Genomic DNA, 18,927 nt, shown 5'->3' on the forward strand with positions numbered 1-18,927 from the left:
GCCCAGGCTGGTTTCCAATTCCTGGACTCAAGTGATCTGCCCACCTTGGCCTCCCAAAATGGTTGGATTGCAGGAGTGAGCCACCACACCCAGCCTAAATTTCTTCTTGATTAACATTTCCATGATTATCTGAAGTCAGTAACGTTGGATTATCTGGAAAGGGGTGCCACTGGTGAAATTCAGGTGTTTCAAACACATTTACCTGGATTCAGTCATCCCTGTACTTTTTCTTCTTCTTTTTTTTTTTTTTAAGAGAGAGAGACTTCCTGACATTAAAAAATGGTAAGAGAAAAAAGCACCTGATTTCTTATTACTGGTCCTATTTAAAACTTGACTTAGCTTTATTTTCACTTTCAATATTGCTTATAGGAAATAAATGTTAAGTTTTGAATCAAAATCGGCACCAGTAATTTTACCTGATTAAGTGCCTAAAATTTTGGACTTATTAATTTGCAAATGTTTAATCAGACATTACTAAACAAATAGGAAGATCTAAGGGATAGGCACAAATGGGGAATCATTACCCATTTATTTCAGATAGATTTCCCAAACTCTGTTAACAAACTGGCTAGTCATTTTAGGAACTGAGTCCATTTTTCTGGTAGCCTGGGTAAGACTCCTAATTATAAATTATGCTTTTTATGGTCCAATCATCCTCCTGTCCTCCAAAAGATCCAGTTTCAATGAGATGTTTGTGTTTTGAAAGAGAAGTATTTACTTGCCACCACTGCACCTCTGGGCAACAACATTAGAGGATACATAGATATCCATAGACACACACACAAACACACACACATTTTATAGTTAATGAAAAAATAACTTAAAGAAAAGAGATGAGAAACAAAAACATATAAGCATGTAAAAAAAATAAAAGCAAACAAAAACTCAAATTTCTTCCCTGACAAAATTACCCCTGAGAGACAGGTAGATGAAACAACATTCATGTCTGCTGCTCTATATTCATTTTGGAGGCGAAAGATACCTAAGCTAAGGGTGGAAGAGGGACAAACAAACCTGAGTTTCAGGAGTCTGGTGTGGAGGAACCAGCACTTTCAAGCTCCTTTAGTTTCCTGTCTTGATAAACAGGAAAATCCCCAACAGTCAACTCCCCACAAAGTGCATGTCCTTTCAATTTCGGTTCTCACAGACTCTTACTTGGATGTCTGTAAATCCGGCTGGACTTTCAGCTTCTAAGAACAGTCCGTTTCTCGAGGATCCAGGCGCAGGAGGACAGAGCAATGGGTGAGAGAACTCTTCACGCTGCAGTGCCCACACCAGGTAAGTTTGCTCTTAAGCTTTACCTTTCAGGTATATTTGGGTTATAACAAACAACAACAAATTCCCAAGCGCAGACTGCACACGGGGAGGGTTGGAGACTTCACACTGGCTGGTGACAAAGGCAGTGGAGGAACCTCGCGGGGAAGTCTGATGCTGCTTGAACCCCTGAGTGCTTTGCTCCGTGTGGCCCAGCGTCTCTAGGCGGTCCACAGGCGGCGACCAGAGGCGCACCGGTGTCTCCAGGATGCGCTGCTCCTCCTCGGGCTTCCTCCCAGAGCTGTGGCATTTTCTCCTGCGAAATACCATCATCTAGTATACATATACACATTTTTTGCTTGTTTGTTTTATTAATTTTCTGTCCCCCACTAGAATATGTGATACCCTACCTTGTTTTAACCTGAGTTGACTCTCCCTTAGCTAAGAGAGCCAGACAGTCTCCATCTCGACTCCTTCACTTGCAGCCCCTTTCCACCCCCCCCCCCCCCGCCCCCCCGCTTCCTCAGGGACTTAACTTGTGCAAGCTGACTCCCAGCACATCCAAGAATGCAATTAACTGATAAGGTACTGTGGCAAGCCATACCCGCAGTTCCCAGGAATTCGCTCGGTTAATAGCACCCAGAGCCCCCGCGTTTGTGCCTGGTTGATAAAGCCCAAAGCCCCGCTTCTATCACCTTGTGATAGAATTAAAGCCCCTGCACCTAGTACTGTTTACTTTCCTGTAACCATTTATCCTTTTAACTTTTTGCTTACTTTACTTCTGTAGGATTGTTTTAACTAGACCCCTCTCCCCAACCTCTCCTTTCTAAACCAAAGTATAGAAGAAAATCTAGCCCCTTCTTCGGGCCGAGAGAATTTTGAGCACTAGCCGTCTCTCGGACGCCGGACTCCTGAATTCGTCTCAGAGTGTGGCGTTTCTCTGTAACTCGCTGGGTTACAACAAATAGAGCTCCAAGAGGCAGAAGTTTGTATCAATTATGTTCCTTGCTTGTTGCTGAGAATCTAGAATGGTGTTAATTAGCACATGGTAGGTACGCAATACTCTTTATTAAATTAATGAGAGAGCAAATTCTTCTGGAATGCCTGGAGCCTTTTCTAACCACTCCTCATCTCCTTTTTGTAACATCCTGCCCCTATTTATTCCAGGAGTGGAATTATTCTGCCATCAGTGCCTTGATTTTCTAATTCTGTTTATTTTATGCATCACCTTGACAAGGCATTTTTAGCGTTCTTGTAAGAATCATAAATAATGTACATAACAGATCTGTACTAGTCTTTGACATGCTAAACTAAATATTTTTCCATTAGAAATGTACAAATTTTATATACGTAGAAATTTTATATACCATTAAATGTAGAAATATATTTATATACCATTAAAACGTAGAAATTTTATATACCATTCCACAAGCAAAAAGCTAATATGTATGTGCCTTAGGTAGCCCTTAGGGATGACTTCAAGATCTTGTATTCTACTGAGTTTTTTTTCTGGGTTACAGGTTATCCAGAATCTGAATCCATCATGATGGCCCCCATTTGTCTAGTGGAAAACCAGGAAGAGCAGCTGACAGTGAATTCAAAGGCATTAGAGATTCTTGACAAGATTTCTCAGCCCTTGGTGGTGGTGGCCATTGTAGGGCTATACCGCACAGGAAAATCCTATCTCATGAATCGTCTTGCAGGAAAGCGCAATGGTGAGTGTGGTCCTAGGACAGGAGCCATTTACTTGGAACCAGTGATAACACAGCTGATCACACCCCCTCTAGGGTCATCCTAAAGAAGGGCATGACTTCTCCCAATGAAGAAACTTCTAATTCTCACCACTAAATTTACAATCTCAAATATATATCGCTCTTTAGTCCAATAGTAAAGAATCATCTCAACCCTATCGAAAGATCCGTTCCATGGGTCTTCTTCATCCCATCTATGCTCACCTCTTCAGGGGCTCAGCCCCAGCAATTATTCCCTTTCTTTCTCATTCATCACTTTTGTGTAGGATACCTGGTCACTTCAAATAGCACACAAATATAGTTTAATAGATTCTGTTTTAAAAAATAAATATGAAGAAGGACAGGCATTATAATTTTTGTGTATCCTCTATTTAAATTGGGCTACCATTTCTAATTTTTTGCTTCATTTCATGGCAAAACTCTGATAAATTATATTCCCTTCTGGTTAGTCTTTCTAATATGTGAACTATGACACATAAAGAAGAGTATGTACAACATACCTTTACAGTGAAGTTAATAAATATAAAGTGAATACATGAGAAATCACTATCCAGATCAAGAAATAAAACATTACCAAACCTAAACATCCAAAAATCATACCCTGTCATACCTTCACTAGAACTCACCAGTGTTTTTGTTTTCAGGGCACACTTCTTTGACTCTTGGTTTTTAAAAATGGTTCTACATAATATATATGCATTCTAAAAAATAGTTTAGTTTGGTCTGCTTTTAAACTTTACATAAAGGAAATTATATTGTGTGTATTTTTGGATGTCTTGCTTCTTTTGCTCAATAAGAAGTTTATAAGTTTTCTGTAGTTACTATGTGTACCCATTATTTATACCCTCAGACAGTATGCCACTACCTAAGGACAGTACATTTATTTATTATTGAAAGTTGGTATTTTTCCAGTTTTTATCTTTAATGAATAAGGCTGTCATTAATACTCTATTATTTATATCCTGGTGCATATGTACAAAATCTTCCTTTGTGTAATATTCTCAGAAGTGGGATTTCTGAATCAGAGAGTGCATAAAATTTCTAGATAAAGTCAAATAGCTTTTCAAAATTCAAATGCAATTTACATGCTTATTAGCAGTGACTGAGAATTTTACATCCTGCGAAAAATTCAGTAACATAAAGCCTTTTAACTTGTGCTGCCCTGTAGAATGTATTGTTGCATGCCATTTATTTCACTATGAATAAGTTTAAGTACCTTTTCACATATTAATTGCCATTTTCATTTCTTATTTTGTGAAGGCTTTTTTTTTTTAATTATTTTTTCCTACCAGGTTTCTCTTTTGGTCTTACTGACTTTTAAGACAATCTACCTATGGCTCTGTTAGGTGTTTCTGTTTTTAAAGAAAGACCATGCAGCCATTTCTTCCCCCTAATGTCCTACTTCCTCTCTGGCTCAGCAGCTCGGTACCATTAGGGACTGAACCGCTGTCTACTAAACAAGTTTAAGAAAGAAAACAAGTTTGAGAAAATTCTTAATACATATAAAGGTCAGATTAGTTGTCCTGCCTGAGATGGAAACAACCCTTTTCCCCTGTCAGCCACTTAAACATTCCTACAAGTTTAACCGGTGTAATCCCGGGACATCCTGGTCTATCCACTGTTACTGTTTGTTATTTTTCCTCTTCCCTGCAGGCTTCCCTCTGGGCTCCACAGTGCAGTCTGAAACTAAGGGCATCTGGATGTGGTGTGTGCCCCACCCCTCTAGGCCAAACCACACCCTGGTCCTTCTGGACACCGAGGGTCTGGGCGATGTAGAAAAGGTAAGGCAGAGAAACTTCACCGCTCATGGTTGACCTCTCATCTTTTAATTTTTTCAGCTCCCTTCAACTTCTGTACATATCTCTGTAAACTCAAATCTAATTATGAATAATGAGGCTAAATTCTGTTTCCTCAGACTTCCTTATTAATTTCAAGTATTGAGGCATATTTAAGAGTAGATCGCCGGGCGCGGTGGCTCACGCCTGTAATCCCAGCACTTTGGGAGGCCGAGGCGGGTGGATCACGAGGTCAGGAGATCGAGACCATCCTGGCTAACACGGTGAAACCCCGTCTCTACTAAAAATACAAAAAATTAGCCGGGCGTGGTAGCGGGCGCCTGTAGTCCCAGCTACTCGGGAGGCTGAGGCAGGAGAATGCCGTGAACCCGGGAGGCGGAGCTTGCAGTGAGCCGAGATCGCGCCACTGCACTCCAGCCTGGGCGACAGAGCGAGACTCCGTCTCAAAAAAAAAAAAAAAAAAAAAAAAAAGAGTAGATCTTCTTATTTTTAACACTGGAGTGAATGATATAATTTAATAAATATGTATTGAAGAGATGAATTCCAGGGCTCTGTACTGAGTACTACAGATAAAACAGTAAACAAGGTAAAGGCCAAGAGCCTAGTTGTGAAGACAAGAAATATGGGGTATGATAAGTACAGGGTTTCACAGATGCAAAAAGTGAGAAGCTAGTTCAGTCATTCAACTTAGAGAAGGCTTGTTGGAGAAAATTGTAACCCATGGGAACAATGGGATCTACTATTTAAGGCGTGTGGGGTTGGAGGAGGGGACCATGAAAAAGTAGGGTTTTAGTGAAGGAATCTATTTCAGTAGTTTTCAGAAAAGCATTAATTTTATCACTAACATTTTGGTTCAACTCTCTGAGCTTTGGAGATTAATTCTCCACTGACTTCTTTAATAGCATGAATTAGACCCACAAAGAATATTGTAAGTGAGATAACTTTAGGTATTTTGTCTAAAGTGTTAGGTGCAATCAGTCCATTCTTCTTATTTGCATTAGTCTTACGTCTGAATTGAAAGTAGCAGCAGTAGATCCTTGGCTTCCATTATTGAAAAAAGGGAGTTGAGGGAAGGAAGCACCAACTTAGCAATTCTGAACTTTAAATTTCAGTATTAAAGGTCTGAATTATTCTCTTAGTGTAATATCAAAGTGAAACATTTATTCTTAATATGTTGTAGTTTTCATAAACTTCTTTTTGTCTAATTACATTTGTCAAGCGATCAAAACATATCAAAATATAAACTGATGGCAGCAGCAGAACTACTAGCTGACCTTAGAACTTGTAATGTGATTTGGGGACCATCTAAATTTTTTTAAAAGCCCTTTCATGTCTTGCCATGAATCTTGTTTCCAGCCTCCTCTTCCACTTCACCAACATGCATACTCACTGCTTCAGGCAAATGAAATAACTGTGTAATGCCCTTTTATGACCATGCTGTGACAATTCTGACTTGGCTTCTATTGATCTTTCCACCTGCTTTACCCGTCCTTCTTCACAAGTCCACACTCTGTCAACTTTTTGAAGTGCAACTATTTTCAAACTGCTGCCTTCATATGCCTGTCAAACATAATCACTTCTTGCTCCTGAATTCACAGAGTAACTATTCACATTTATGTGCCTCCCCCTCCCTTCTTTTTATTTGTTTTATACTTTATAACTTTGGGTTTTCCTCCCCCAGCAGTGATTATTATTCTGATTGAATTTGTATATTGACATGTTTATCTGCTGCACCAGAAAGTCATCTTCTTGAAGGCAGGGACTGTCGTGAGGAACTTTGTATCCACAAAACCAAATGCAGGGTCTGCATTTTGTCAGATACACAATGTAAAGTTTTTGAACTTAACTGAATAGCATTTGTGGCCTTAATATGCCATGAGTGAGAACAAAATTGCAATGGAATAATTGCACGCTGATTACTTGGCACCTATTATGTTCTAGGCACTTTATTGAATGTTACTCACATTGACAATGTCATTCATTTCTGCTAAATGAACCGATAGCCTGAAAAGGATTAATGTAAAAATCTAAATATGAAGTTTGAATTCAGCATTGGCTTCAAAATTTGTTATTTACCCTATTATTCAACTATCATACAGCTGAAATAGCTAATGAACAACCAGATGAATGAATGAATGAATGAAGAGAATACTCCTAAGTCTTTTGCTTTATATGCTTTCTAGAGTAACCCTAAGAATGACTCGTGGATCTTTGCCCTGGCTGTGCTTCTAAGCAGCAGCTTTGTCTATAACAGCGTGAGCACCATCAACCACCAGGCCCTGGAGCAGCTGCAGTATCCTTCTGGGAAGTGAAGAGCAGGTTTTATGGGGTTTAGGGGAATGGGAATTGATACTGTGTCTTCTTTGCTGTGACTCAGTTGTCCTGGCTGAGTAAGAAAAGACAGAGTGCAAAAGGGAACGTGTATAAAACTTGTTTCTAAGTGAGATGTGCAAATGATGGTGTAGGGTGCTATCCTTCCTTAGCTGAGATCCCATCTATGTGACTGAGCTAGCAGAGCTAATCAGGGCAAAATCTTGCCCCAGACCTAATGAAGCTGAGGACTCCAGCGAGTTTGCGAGTTTCTTTCCAGACTTTATTTGGACTGTTCGGGATTTTACCCTGGAGCTAAAGTTAGATGGACACCCCATCACAGAAGATGAGTACCTGGAGAATGCCTTGAAGCTGATTCCAGGTATCAGAGCATGGCCTGGATGTGGGAAGGTTCAGTAGGGGATAGGATCAACTAAGACCTGCTATTCAGCACCTGACACAAATGTTTACATTAGACTGGATTGATTTGAGGCCCATGCTCATGGTGGTTGGTGATTGACAAGTGATTATGATTTTTGTGGTTATTTTTACTTGAAATTTCCCAGAGGCTGAGGTTCAAATTCATTGAGGAAATTTAAAACTCGAAGTTCTATCAAATCATTTTAGACCAATAAGTATCATGAAAAATATATTGAGGATTACAATTAATATTATCACATCCTAAGACTCATATATTTGTGTTACTTATTAGCTTCAAATGCTCCTCCTATTCTATTTGGAGAAATTAACTAATAAGCTTGGAAGCTGGTAAACACAGAATCACAAGAAGTCAAATGATCTAACTTTGGAAATATATTTCACCCTATCTATTTCATTAGCCTGGATAGTTACATCCTTTAGAGAAAAAGGAGATTTACACAGCAAAAGATTCAGGAAGTTAAAAAAAAAACACATATGCTTCCAGTAAGACTGTCAAATCCTTCATTTTACTATTTTCATAACATCACCTACTTCATTCTACAGCTTCATAAAATATGCTGTCAATCTATTATACGTTTGTTTAACAGACTATATTTAGCAGAGTGGATACCTGTTGGCACCTACAATCAATATCCATCTTTGTTCATTTATTCATCCTTTCAACAAACATTTGTTTTGAATAACTGATATATGCCACAGAATCCCTCTGCAAGACAATGTGAGACCTAATATAATCTGACATTGAAAGGTGGTGAGGTCTCCAAGTTATATCTGGATTAAATTTACTCTGGATTTTTCAGATAAAGGAATCTCTAAACATATTTATGGTGTTTATAATTTGGGGTTCTGGTTTTGAAATACTTTTTATTTTTATTACTGACTTGGGTATCATTCACCTTCATGATGTTTTTCTAAGAAACATATTTTTCTTATTTCTAGCGTTGCTTTAATTTAGGGCCCATGTTTCACTTCTGACATAGGACTGTAATATCAGAAAGTATTTCTGACAACTGCTCCATTTAATTAATCATTCAAAAACATTTAATACATAGTCTACTGGCTAGCACACAAAAGCCAAGGAAACCAGTCATAAGTTTCTTCATTTTGTGGTAGATGTCTTCCCTTCCTCTCCAAGAGTTCTTTCCTGACTCTCGCTCCTGTACAAAAATGGATTTTCCATGCCTTCATTGGATTAGCACAAGGCTGTTTTGTATGATTGCATAAAACAAGATTTACAAGGCAGGGGAGCTGCAGGGATGCAAAGATCCCTGGAAAAGTCCTCAGCCCCCTTGCCTGCAGGCTGTCTCTTCAATGAGCACTCTTTTTTACAATTCCACAGGCAAGAATCCCAAAATTCAAAATTCGAACATGCCTAGAGAGTGTATCAGGCATTTCTTCCGAAAACGGAAGTGCTTTGTCTTTGACCGGCCTACAAATGACAAACAATATTTAAATCATATGGACGAAGTGCCAGAAGAAAATCTGGAAAGGCATTTCCTTATGCAATCAGACAGCTTCTGTTCTTATATCTTCACCCATGCAAAGACCAAGACCCTGAGAGAGGGAATCATTGTCACTGGAAAGCGTGAGTCTTTTTTTGTCCCAAAGCATGTCTGTCTGTGGTCCAGGATGTGTTGAAGCTGTAATGACTGCAAGTTTTTCAATAATATTGTTTGCTTCTGTATAGGAATACAGAGAAGGAGATGTTCATTGCACACATAGAAATGAATGTTTCTCAATTAAAGTTTACTCATGTGAAACTTTCTTGAGGCCTAATATATCTCACAAAATTAATACACTAATGGCATAAACACAAACTCCTAAGGAGAGAAATCTGCATGATGAGGAAAAGTCCTATAGGATTAGTGTTTCTCAGTGAAGATATATAATATATTTTATAAATTTACATTAGTCAGGAAATCAACATCAGGCCATGAGTTCCACGCAAGCTCATTGAGAGTTTGAGAAACAAATTTAAATGTCATATTAAGTACGGGGCTAGCTTCATGGCATGCAACCTGTGTAGTCGTCCACTCCCTATGGTGAGATGGGCCTGTGCTTGGTTCAATGGTTTATGTTACTGTCTTCAAATAAAAATTTCTTGTCTCCAAATAAAAATGCAAGTTCCCTTGTAAAGAATAAGAAATGAGGGGACTTGCATTTTTATTTGGAAGTAGGACTCACAAATTATATAACTTACTTTCCCTGCTAACAAACTCATTTATATGGTATTTAAATGGAAATGTATTTTTCCATAAAACACAAAAACATATTGGTTGCAATGAGTAATTTAATTTTGTAATGTGAATCCAAGAGCCATAAAAAAGAGTGAATAGGAAAAATAGGGATGTTATTATAAAGAGTTGAATTCATAGAGGAAGATGAAAAAGGAGGAGGAAGAGAATAAAGGAGTGATAAGAAATTTCAAGATAATTAGAATTTTTGTAATTTTTAGAATGCTGACTCTTAAAACTTGTATAAATAATGAGTAAGAACTGTAAATTTTCCCTAAATATATGTGATTCAGGGCTGGGGACTCTGGTGGTGACTTATGTAGATGCCATCAACAGTGGAGCAGTACCTTGTCTGGAGAATGCAGTGACAGCACTGGCCCAGCTTGAGAACCCAGCGGCTGTGCAGAGGGCAGCCGACCACTATAGCCAGCAGATGGCCCAGCAACTGAGGCTCCCCACAGACACGCTCCAGGAGCTGCTGGACGTGCATGCAGCCTGTGAGAGGGAAGCCATTGCAGTCTTCATGGAGCACTCCTTCAAGGATGAAAACCATGAATTCCAGAAGAAGCTTGTGGTACTTTTAGCATTTATCCTTCCTGATTTCTGCCCTTCCGAAATGATGCATAAAGTGTAGCTTTTTGACCCCATGGTTCATCTCCTTACCACTGTGGTTTCTTGTGAATAACAGGGCTCTATGGGCTATAGGTCACCCTTCTTCTAGAGGATTGTCACTTTTTTTTTCTATTGCTGCAAAAGAAATTATCATGAGTTTAGCAGCTTAAAACAATACACGTTATTAGCTCATAGTTATGTAGGTCAGAAGTCCTTGTCAGGGTGTCTGGGTACTCTGCTCAGTGTGCCACAGGCTGAAAACAAGGTGTCAAAGAGGCTTAGATTTCATATAGAGGCTCTGGGTAAACCCATCCATCTTCAAGTCAGCAATGATGCATGAAATCCTTATGTTTCTAATTTCACTGAATTCCTCTTCTCACACCAGCTAGAGAAAACCACTTTTAAGGGGCTCATGTGATTAGGTCATGCCCAACAGGGCACACTCCATTTCTCAAAGTCAACTTGTGCTACACAACATAATCTAATCACAGGATTAGTATCTATCATATTCATAGGCCCAGGAACTATGCAGGTGTGGGTACCAAGGAGTGAGAAACCTTATGGGACATCTTAAATCTATTTACGATAGGCATATTTACTGAAAGTTTGTCTTTCAGTCTGTCTCAGACTGACCTAAAAGTGACAATAATCTCTTAATTCATAATGATAAAATGCAACTGGATTGTAACTTACAGATACAAACAAAAGAAAATTCTGTTCCTGTATCCTCACATATTCAAACTCTCATTGAAGAAATACACAGATGGTTCATTTTTCTCATCAGAATATGCTTAATTCATTACTGTGAAGTTGATTTGCCATATGTTTATTTTTTATACATAGCAACCTATGTTTTCTGGGGAAATTTTGCTTCCAGCCAGAATTCAACTTTTTACTGCTCATTACTGGAGGCTGGATCCCTATTAATCATACTATACCTAAAAGAACCATAGAGTTTATGTCTTCTAACCACATAAATTTACAGATATTGAGCCTGACCCCTGGGGGGTTAAAGGGCTTTCCACAGGTCACACAGATCACATAGTTGGGAACAAAATCATTCTTGTGACTCTTGGTCTACACCATATCCCAGTCCACTCTGAGGCCTTCAGACTACTTCTTCCAAGAGGATCACAGTTGGACCTTCCCTTCTAATGGCTTCTTTCTACTGTTTTCCCCACATTTTTCTGGCAGGACACCATAGAGAAAAAGAAGGGAGACTTTGTGCTGCAGAATGAAGAGGCATCTGCCAAATATTGCCAGGCTGAGCTTAAGCGGCTTTCAGAGCACCTGACAGAAAGCATTTTGAGAGGAATTTTCTCTGTTCCTGGAGGACACAATCTCTACTTAGAAGAAAAGAAACAGGTTGAGCGGGACTATAAGCTAGTGCCCAGAAAAGGAGTTAAGGTGAGGAAAAGGGGAATGGGGGATGGATAACAGAGGATCGTCAGAGGGTTTTTGTTGCCCCTTCTGAAAATCTAAGAATATAGCACCATTTGTGGAGAGGAAGCAGAACATGATGCTATTTTGAGTTTTTTAGTATTTAAATCCACAATTAGTTAGACACTCTTAAGAAATCAGAAATATTTCTTCTACAAGAGGATTTAACATCATGAATCCAGATGAAATAACCCATTTATTATATTTATTAATTAATGGGATAGTTTTTGTGCTAAGTACAGAGGATACCTTATGAAGCAAACAACTATGTTTTCAGAAGTGTATTATTTTACCTGAGATGGACAAATTAATATTTGACTGGATAGGGTACAATTATGGTTATCGTACTGGTATGTACTAATATGATGATGATGATGATGATGATGATCTTGATGATTCACTTCCTATATCAGAGGAAGTGATATTGTTGGATTATCAGTTTGATTCTCGGAATAATGTAAATTAGGTATCACTATCGTCCACATAGGCAGTTGAGAAACGTAATGCATGGAGAGGTTAATAAAGTGCCTAAGACAACACAGCCAGCAAGTGGTGGAGCTGATAGGGCTGACCCATGTACTTGACAGCCATTGGAAACTCAGAATTTTTCCTTTTGAGGAAACTTTTGTCCTGTGTTCCATGAGGACTATACCAATTTCTGTTCCTACAAACAGTTTCCAAGAATTCCCTTTTCTCCATATCTTTGCCAACACTTGCTATCTTTTGACTATTGGATAATTATCATTCTAAAATGTGTGAGATAAAATGTCACTGTGGTTTTGATTTGCATTTCCCTGATGATTAGTGATGTTGACCATGCTTTCACATACCTGTTGGCCAGGCCTTCTTTTGACAAAAGTCTATTTAGGTTCTTTGCTCATTTTTTAATATATTTATTGGTTTTTCGAGTGTTTATTTTTGCTATTTAGTTATATGATTTCCTTTTGTATTTTAGATATTAACCCATTATCAGATTTATGGTGTGCAAGTGTTTTCTTCCATTCTGTATGGAAGAAAATTCTTTTTCATTTTATTGATTATTTTCTTTGCAGAAATTTTTAGTTTGATGTAGTCCCACTTATTTTTGCACTTGTTGCCTGTGCTTTTGATGTCAAATCAAAAACTGAGAATGTGTTGTAGAACTGCCCATTTATGTTGTCGGGTTGTCTGCACCCTGGGGTGGGTGGTGAGCAGCATCCCTGGGAGAGGAGGCTGGACAGGCAGGAGGGAGGCTGCTGCACAGGGTTTTTATGTCTTAACAAAGAGCTTGGACTTCTTGTGGCTGTGGAAGAAAAGAAACCACTGGATCTTAAGAATTATGCAAAGTTTACAGGGTTAGATTTGTGACTTTATTGAACAATAATTTCGCCATCATAAGATGAGATCTTTGCTGCCTGACAGGTCTTTGCTCTTTCTTGGTTCCTCAGGCAAACGAGGTCCTCCAGAACTTCCTGCAGTCACAGGTGGTTGTAGAGGAATCCATCCTGCAGTCAGACAAAGCCCTCACTGCTGGAGAGAAGGCCATAGCAGGTACAGGGGCAGGGCTCAGCTATCAGAGGGATTGGGAGTTTCCTGCAATGCCTTCTTGCTGATCACACCGAAAGATATTCCAGTTAAAAGGAGCTTCAAAAGTCACAAACATTGAATTAAAATATTAATAAGTTCTGGATACCAAATGTACAGCACAGCGACTATAGTTAAAAAATATGTTGTATACTTGGAATTTGCTTTCTCTTACTATAGAGGAGGGAGCTTCCTCCCACTATAGAACATATAATCTGCTAAATCTCAAAATCGCAAGGAGATTGGGGTTGAACCTCCAGCCAGTGCCTTCGCATCACATTATTCAACATTCTTTTCCAGACATGGCTAGTGAGATAATTCAGAGATTCCCAATCCCTCACCTTTGTGCTTTTCTCTGAGTCGGTTTGATCTGAGCTCAGGAGGGTAGAACTCAGGAATAACTGTCATTTTCTTCCCTCTCTAAAACCTTTGTGGAATAGCGGAGCGGGCCATGAAGGAAGCAGCTGAGAAGGAACAGGAGCTGCTAAGAGAAAAACAGAAGGAGCAGCAGCAAATGATGGAGGCTCAAGAGAGAAGCTTCCAGGAATACATGGCCCAAATGGAGAAGAAGTTGGAGGAGGAAAGGGAAAACCTTCTTAGAGAGCATGAAAGGCTGCTAAAACACAAGCTGAAGGTGAGTCTCCGTGAAGAATGGCAGTGCCTGAGGGACAATGCCCTGCTTCTTTAGGAAAGGAAGGACCAAAATTTTAGGCACAGTCATGATTCCAGAAGGAAACACAAAAGTTGTATGTTTCACTAAAATCTCAAATGCATCTAAATTCTACTGAAGCCCGAAAGTCTACAAGAATCCAGCATCTTCTTCTTGTTAGACTTTGGAGAGTACACATGACATCTCCCAGGGTCCCGGGCTGCTGTTTGTGGTGACTACAGGATGGTTCACTGTGCCCCAATGAAATAGGACTTTAGTCCACCAATCCTTGGGATTTTTGGCACAACCATCTAAAGTACCTGAAATAGATCCATCTGGATGAAAGTATCAGATTTGGCTTGATATGAAATGATACTGAAAGATCACAAATTGCTCCATTTGTTTCTGTATCTGCCTGATTCATCCTATACAACTAGAGTAAAACATATTCCTTGTCCCAACCTGAAGCTTGACAACCAATGTTTTATACAGGGTCAGCAGTCCCCGTTATTTGCTAGATGAGCATGGCCTTGCTACACCAGTGGAAATTAGAATTAATTAGAATTAAACCTGCATTCCCTCTCGAAGGGCATTCTTCGTGCTGGAACAAAATTTCTTTCTACCTCCAGTGAGATGTTGCTTAGGGAATGTCACAAAAGGTAAACCATGTATACTCCCATGATTCAGGTCCAATCTGGAAATGTTACACAAATTCATCAAAGAGTTTTCTAAGATAATAGAGAAACAGACACATATGCTTAAACGTTGAATTAGTTAAATACAAAACTCTGACTCCTGAAGAAAATTGGAGATTTTCAAAAGTGGACTATTTCCCTTTCATAGGTACAAGAAGAAATGCTTAAGGAAGAGTTTCAAAAGAAATCTGAGCAGTTAAATAAAGAGATTAATCAACTGAAAGAAAAAATTGAAAGCACTAAAAATGAACAGTTAAGGCTTTTAAAGATCCTTGACATGGCTAGCAACATAATGATTGTCACTCTACCCGGGGCTTCTAAGCTACTTGGAGTAGGGACAAAATATCTCGGCTCACGTATTTAAGAGCCTGAATATTCCAGGTAAGAAAATATAAAATGAGGTTTATTTTATTTTAATAACATAACACCTTTGCTCATTTTGTAAGTATATGTGTTATAGCAGTTTCATTCAAGAAAAGTTTAAAATTAAAAAGTGATTATCAAAGAATATCAGGGCCTGACATCCACAAAAAACAAACAATTTTGATTGAACTAATAATTTATAAACATGGGAAACAAGTCAGAAGTAGTGACATTATTCCTAGAAAAGATTTAAGTAAAGCAAAAAGACAACTGGTAAGATTAAGAAGCCATTAACCATTTGCAATTTATATTATAGTTACAGAAATAATTTCAGTTATGATTAGCTCTTGCCAATTAATGAGAAGAGAGCAGCACCACAATTTTTAATTTTTTTAACTTTTATTTTAGATTCAGGGGTATATGTGCAGGTTTGTTACATAGGTAAACTGCATGTCATGGGGGTTTGGTGTGCAGATAATTTTATCACACAATTATTAATCATAATACCCAATAGGTTTTTTTCTGATCTTCTCCCTCCTCCCAACCTCCACCCTCAAGTAGACCCCAGTGTCTCTTGTTCTCCTCTTAGTATCCATGTGTTCTCTTTGTTTGGCCCCCATTTATAAGTGAGAACATGTGGTATTTGGGTTTCTGTTCCTGTGTTAGTTTGCTTATGATAATGGCTTCCAGCTCCATCCATATTGCTAGAGGACATGATCTTGCTGTTTTTTATGGCTGCATAGTATTCCGTGGTGTTTGTATATACATTTTCATTATCCAGCCTATTATTAATGCACATTTAGGTTGATTCCTTATCTTTGCTATTGTGAACAGTGCTGCAATGGACATACACGTGCATGTGCCTTTATGGTACAATGATTTATATTTCCTTGGGAATATGCATTCCTTTGGGAATAATGGGATTGCTGAGTTGAATGGTAATTCTGAGTTCTTTGAGGAATCACCAACCTGCTTTCCACAGTGGCTAAACTAATTTACACTCCCACCAACAGTGTATGTGTTCCATTTTCTCCACAACCTTGCCAGCGTCTGTTATTTATTGACTTTCTAGTAACAGCCATTCTGTCTGGTGTGAGATGGTATGCATTTCTGTAGTGATTAGTGATGTTGAGTGATTTTTATATGCTTTTTAAATGCATATATGTCTTCTTTTGAAATGTGTTCATGTTCTTTGCCCACTTTCTTTTTAATGGGGTTGCTTGTTTTTCGCTTGTAAATTTTTTGAAGCTTCTTATAGATTCTGGATATTAGATCTTTGTTGGATGCATAGTTGGCAAATATTTTCTACCATTCTGTAGGTTGTCTGTTACTTTGTTAATTGTTTTGTTTTGTTTTGTTTTTGTTTTTTGAAACAGGGTCTCACTTTGACACCCAGGCTGGAGTGCAGTAGCACAAACATGGGTCATTGTAGCCTCAACCTCCCAGGCTCAAGCAGTCCTTTCACCTCAACCCCCACGTAGCTGGGACTACAGGTGCTTACACCCAAGACCAGTTAATTTTTTGTATTTGTTTGTAGAGATGGGTTTTTCCATGTTGCCCAAGCTGGTCTTGAACTACTGGGCTCAAGTAATCTGCCTGCTTCAGCCTCCCAAACTACTGGGATTTAGGCATGAGCCACCACATCTGGCCAAATTTCTTTTGATGTGCAGAAGCTCTTTAATTTAATTAGATCTCCTTTGTCAGTTTTTGTTTTTGCTGCAATTGCTTATGTTATCTTCATCACGAAATCTTAGCCAAGTCTTATGTCCAGAATGGTATTTCTTAGGTTATTTTCCAGAGTTTTTATAGTTTAATGTTTTATATTTAAGTCTTTAATCCTTCTTAAGTTGATTTTTGTATGCGGAGTAAGCTGGGGCCCAGTTTCAATCTTCTGCACATGGCTAGCCAGTAATCACAGCACCATTTATTAAATGGGGACTTCTTTCCCCATTGCTTGTTTTTGTCAGCTTTGTCCAAGATCAGATGATTGTAGGTGTACAGCATTATTTCTGGACTCTCTGTTATGTTCCATTTATCTGTGTGTCTGTTTTGTACTAATACCATGCTGTTTTGGTTACTGTAGCTCTGTAGTATGATCTGAGGTTTGGTAACTTGATGCCTCCCCTTTTGTTCTTTTGGTTTAGGATTGCCTTGGCTAGGCTCTTTTTTGGTTCCATATGAATTTTAAAGTAGTTTCTAATTCTGTGAAGAAGGTCATTGGTAGTTTGATAGGGATAGCATTGAACTATTTGCTCAACTCAACATTTTAGGAATTTATTTCTGCTGTCTAGTGCTCAAAACTTGCAGCTAGAATTGAGGGAAGAGAGAGATCTTCTTATATTGTTTTATATTGTTTGATACTCAGTACCTGTTTTAAGAAAAAACAACAAGGAAGTAAAACCAAAGACAGGCAGCCCAGCGCCAGGCCCGAAACCAGGCCTGGGCCTGCCTGGCCTAAACCCAGTAGTTAAAAATCAACTCATAAGTTAGAAACCGATGTTATTCATAGATTCCAGACATTGTATAGAAGAACATTTGGAAACTCACTGCCTTCTTCTGTTTCTCTCTGACCACCAGTGCATGCAGCCCCTGTCATGTACCGCCTGTTTGCTCAAATCAATCATGACCCTTTCATGTGAAATCTTTAGTGTTGTGAGCCCTTAAAAGGGACAGAAATTGTGCATTCAAGGAGCTCGGATTTTAAGGCAGCAGCTTGCCGATGCCACCAGCTGAAAAAAGCCCTTCCTTCTACAACTCGGTGTCTGAGAAGTTTTGTCTGCAGCTCATCCTGCTACAGAATGAACTCCTTGTAATTCTACAAGATATGCCGTGGGCCTTTTCACAGGGGACACAGGCTTCTTAAAACAACCCGGCTTCCTCACCCTATGTCCTTTATTTACAAAGCTGTGCTCCTATTCATGAGCATGGAATGTTTTTCCATTTGTTTGTGACATCTCTTATTTCTTTCAGGGGTATCTTGTAATTCTCATTATATATATCTTTTGCCTCCTTGGTTAGCTGTATTTTTAGGTATTTTATTCTTCTTATGGCAATTGTGAATGGGATTGCATTCCTGATTTGGCTCTCGGCTTGAATGTTATTAATGCCACATTTTTTAAATAGACAAAAATATGAGATTAAAAATGTTGAATTTTACTAACAATAAAAGTTGTTCAAAGGAAAACTATAAGGTTCTTGTTTCAACTCTGTCATAGGAATGGAAGAACAAGACACTGAGCTGGCATAGAGTTAGGAAAATTGACTGTGTCTCATATTGGCTAGTGAGAGTGATCTGTTAGAATTGTATATCAAAATTTTAATGTACATACATTTTGTCTAGCAATTCTACTATTGGGTATTTATATAGTACATATAAATATAAATGTATATGTTTAGTAAATATATACTTATAGTGAGTAAATATATATTTATATCTATTTAGTAAATGTACTAAATGTCAGGCCTCTGAGCCCAAGCTAAGCCATCATATCCCCTGTGACCTGCATGTACATACGTCCAGATGGCCTGAAGCAAGTGAAGAATCACAAAAGAAGTGAAAATGGCCTGTTCCTGCCTTAACTGATGACATTACCTTGTGAAATTCCTTCTCCTGGCTCATCCTGGCTCAAAAGCTCCCCCACTAAGCAACTTGTGACACCCACCTCTGCCCGCCAGAGAACAACCCCCTTTGACTGTAATTTTCCTTTACCAACCCAAATCCTGTAAAACGGTTCCAACCCTATCTCCCTTCGCTGACTGTCTTTTCGGACTCAGCCGGCCTGCACCCAGGTGATTAAAAAACTTTATTGCTCACACAAA

General features: G+C 38.8%; 1 protein-coding gene and 1 long non-coding RNA gene across 2 annotated transcripts in view; one reads left to right on the plus strand and one right to left on the minus strand.

Annotated features, from left to right (window-relative positions):
• Positions 1–1,111, minus strand: part of LOC117974628 (uncharacterized) — a 66,651-nt gene extending 65,540 nt beyond the window's left edge. Inside the window, exon 1 of the long non-coding RNA XR_008626362.1 lies at positions 1,015–1,111. This is a non-coding gene — a long non-coding RNA (uncharacterized LOC117974628). The remainder of the gene's footprint in view (positions 1–1,014) is intronic.
• GBP4 (guanylate binding protein 4) lies at positions 1,101–18,927 on the plus strand. Its single transcript, XM_063599938.1, is given in 12 exon segments — positions 1,101–1,278; positions 2,775–2,969; positions 4,659–4,786; positions 6,985–7,094; positions 7,285–7,493; positions 8,892–9,137; positions 10,080–10,360; positions 11,593–11,805; positions 13,266–13,368; positions 13,842–14,035; positions 14,894–15,126; positions 16,485–18,927. Coding segments are annotated over 11 exon segments (1,935 nt in total). The 5' UTR covers positions 1,101–1,238; the 3' UTR covers positions 15,110–15,126; positions 16,485–18,927.

The sequence above is a fragment of the Pan paniscus genome, chromosome 1 (genome assembly GCF_029289425.2).
Source record: "Pan paniscus chromosome 1, NHGRI_mPanPan1-v2.0_pri, whole genome shotgun sequence".
Classification (NCBI taxonomy): Eukaryota; Metazoa; Chordata; class Mammalia; order Primates; family Hominidae; genus Pan; species Pan paniscus.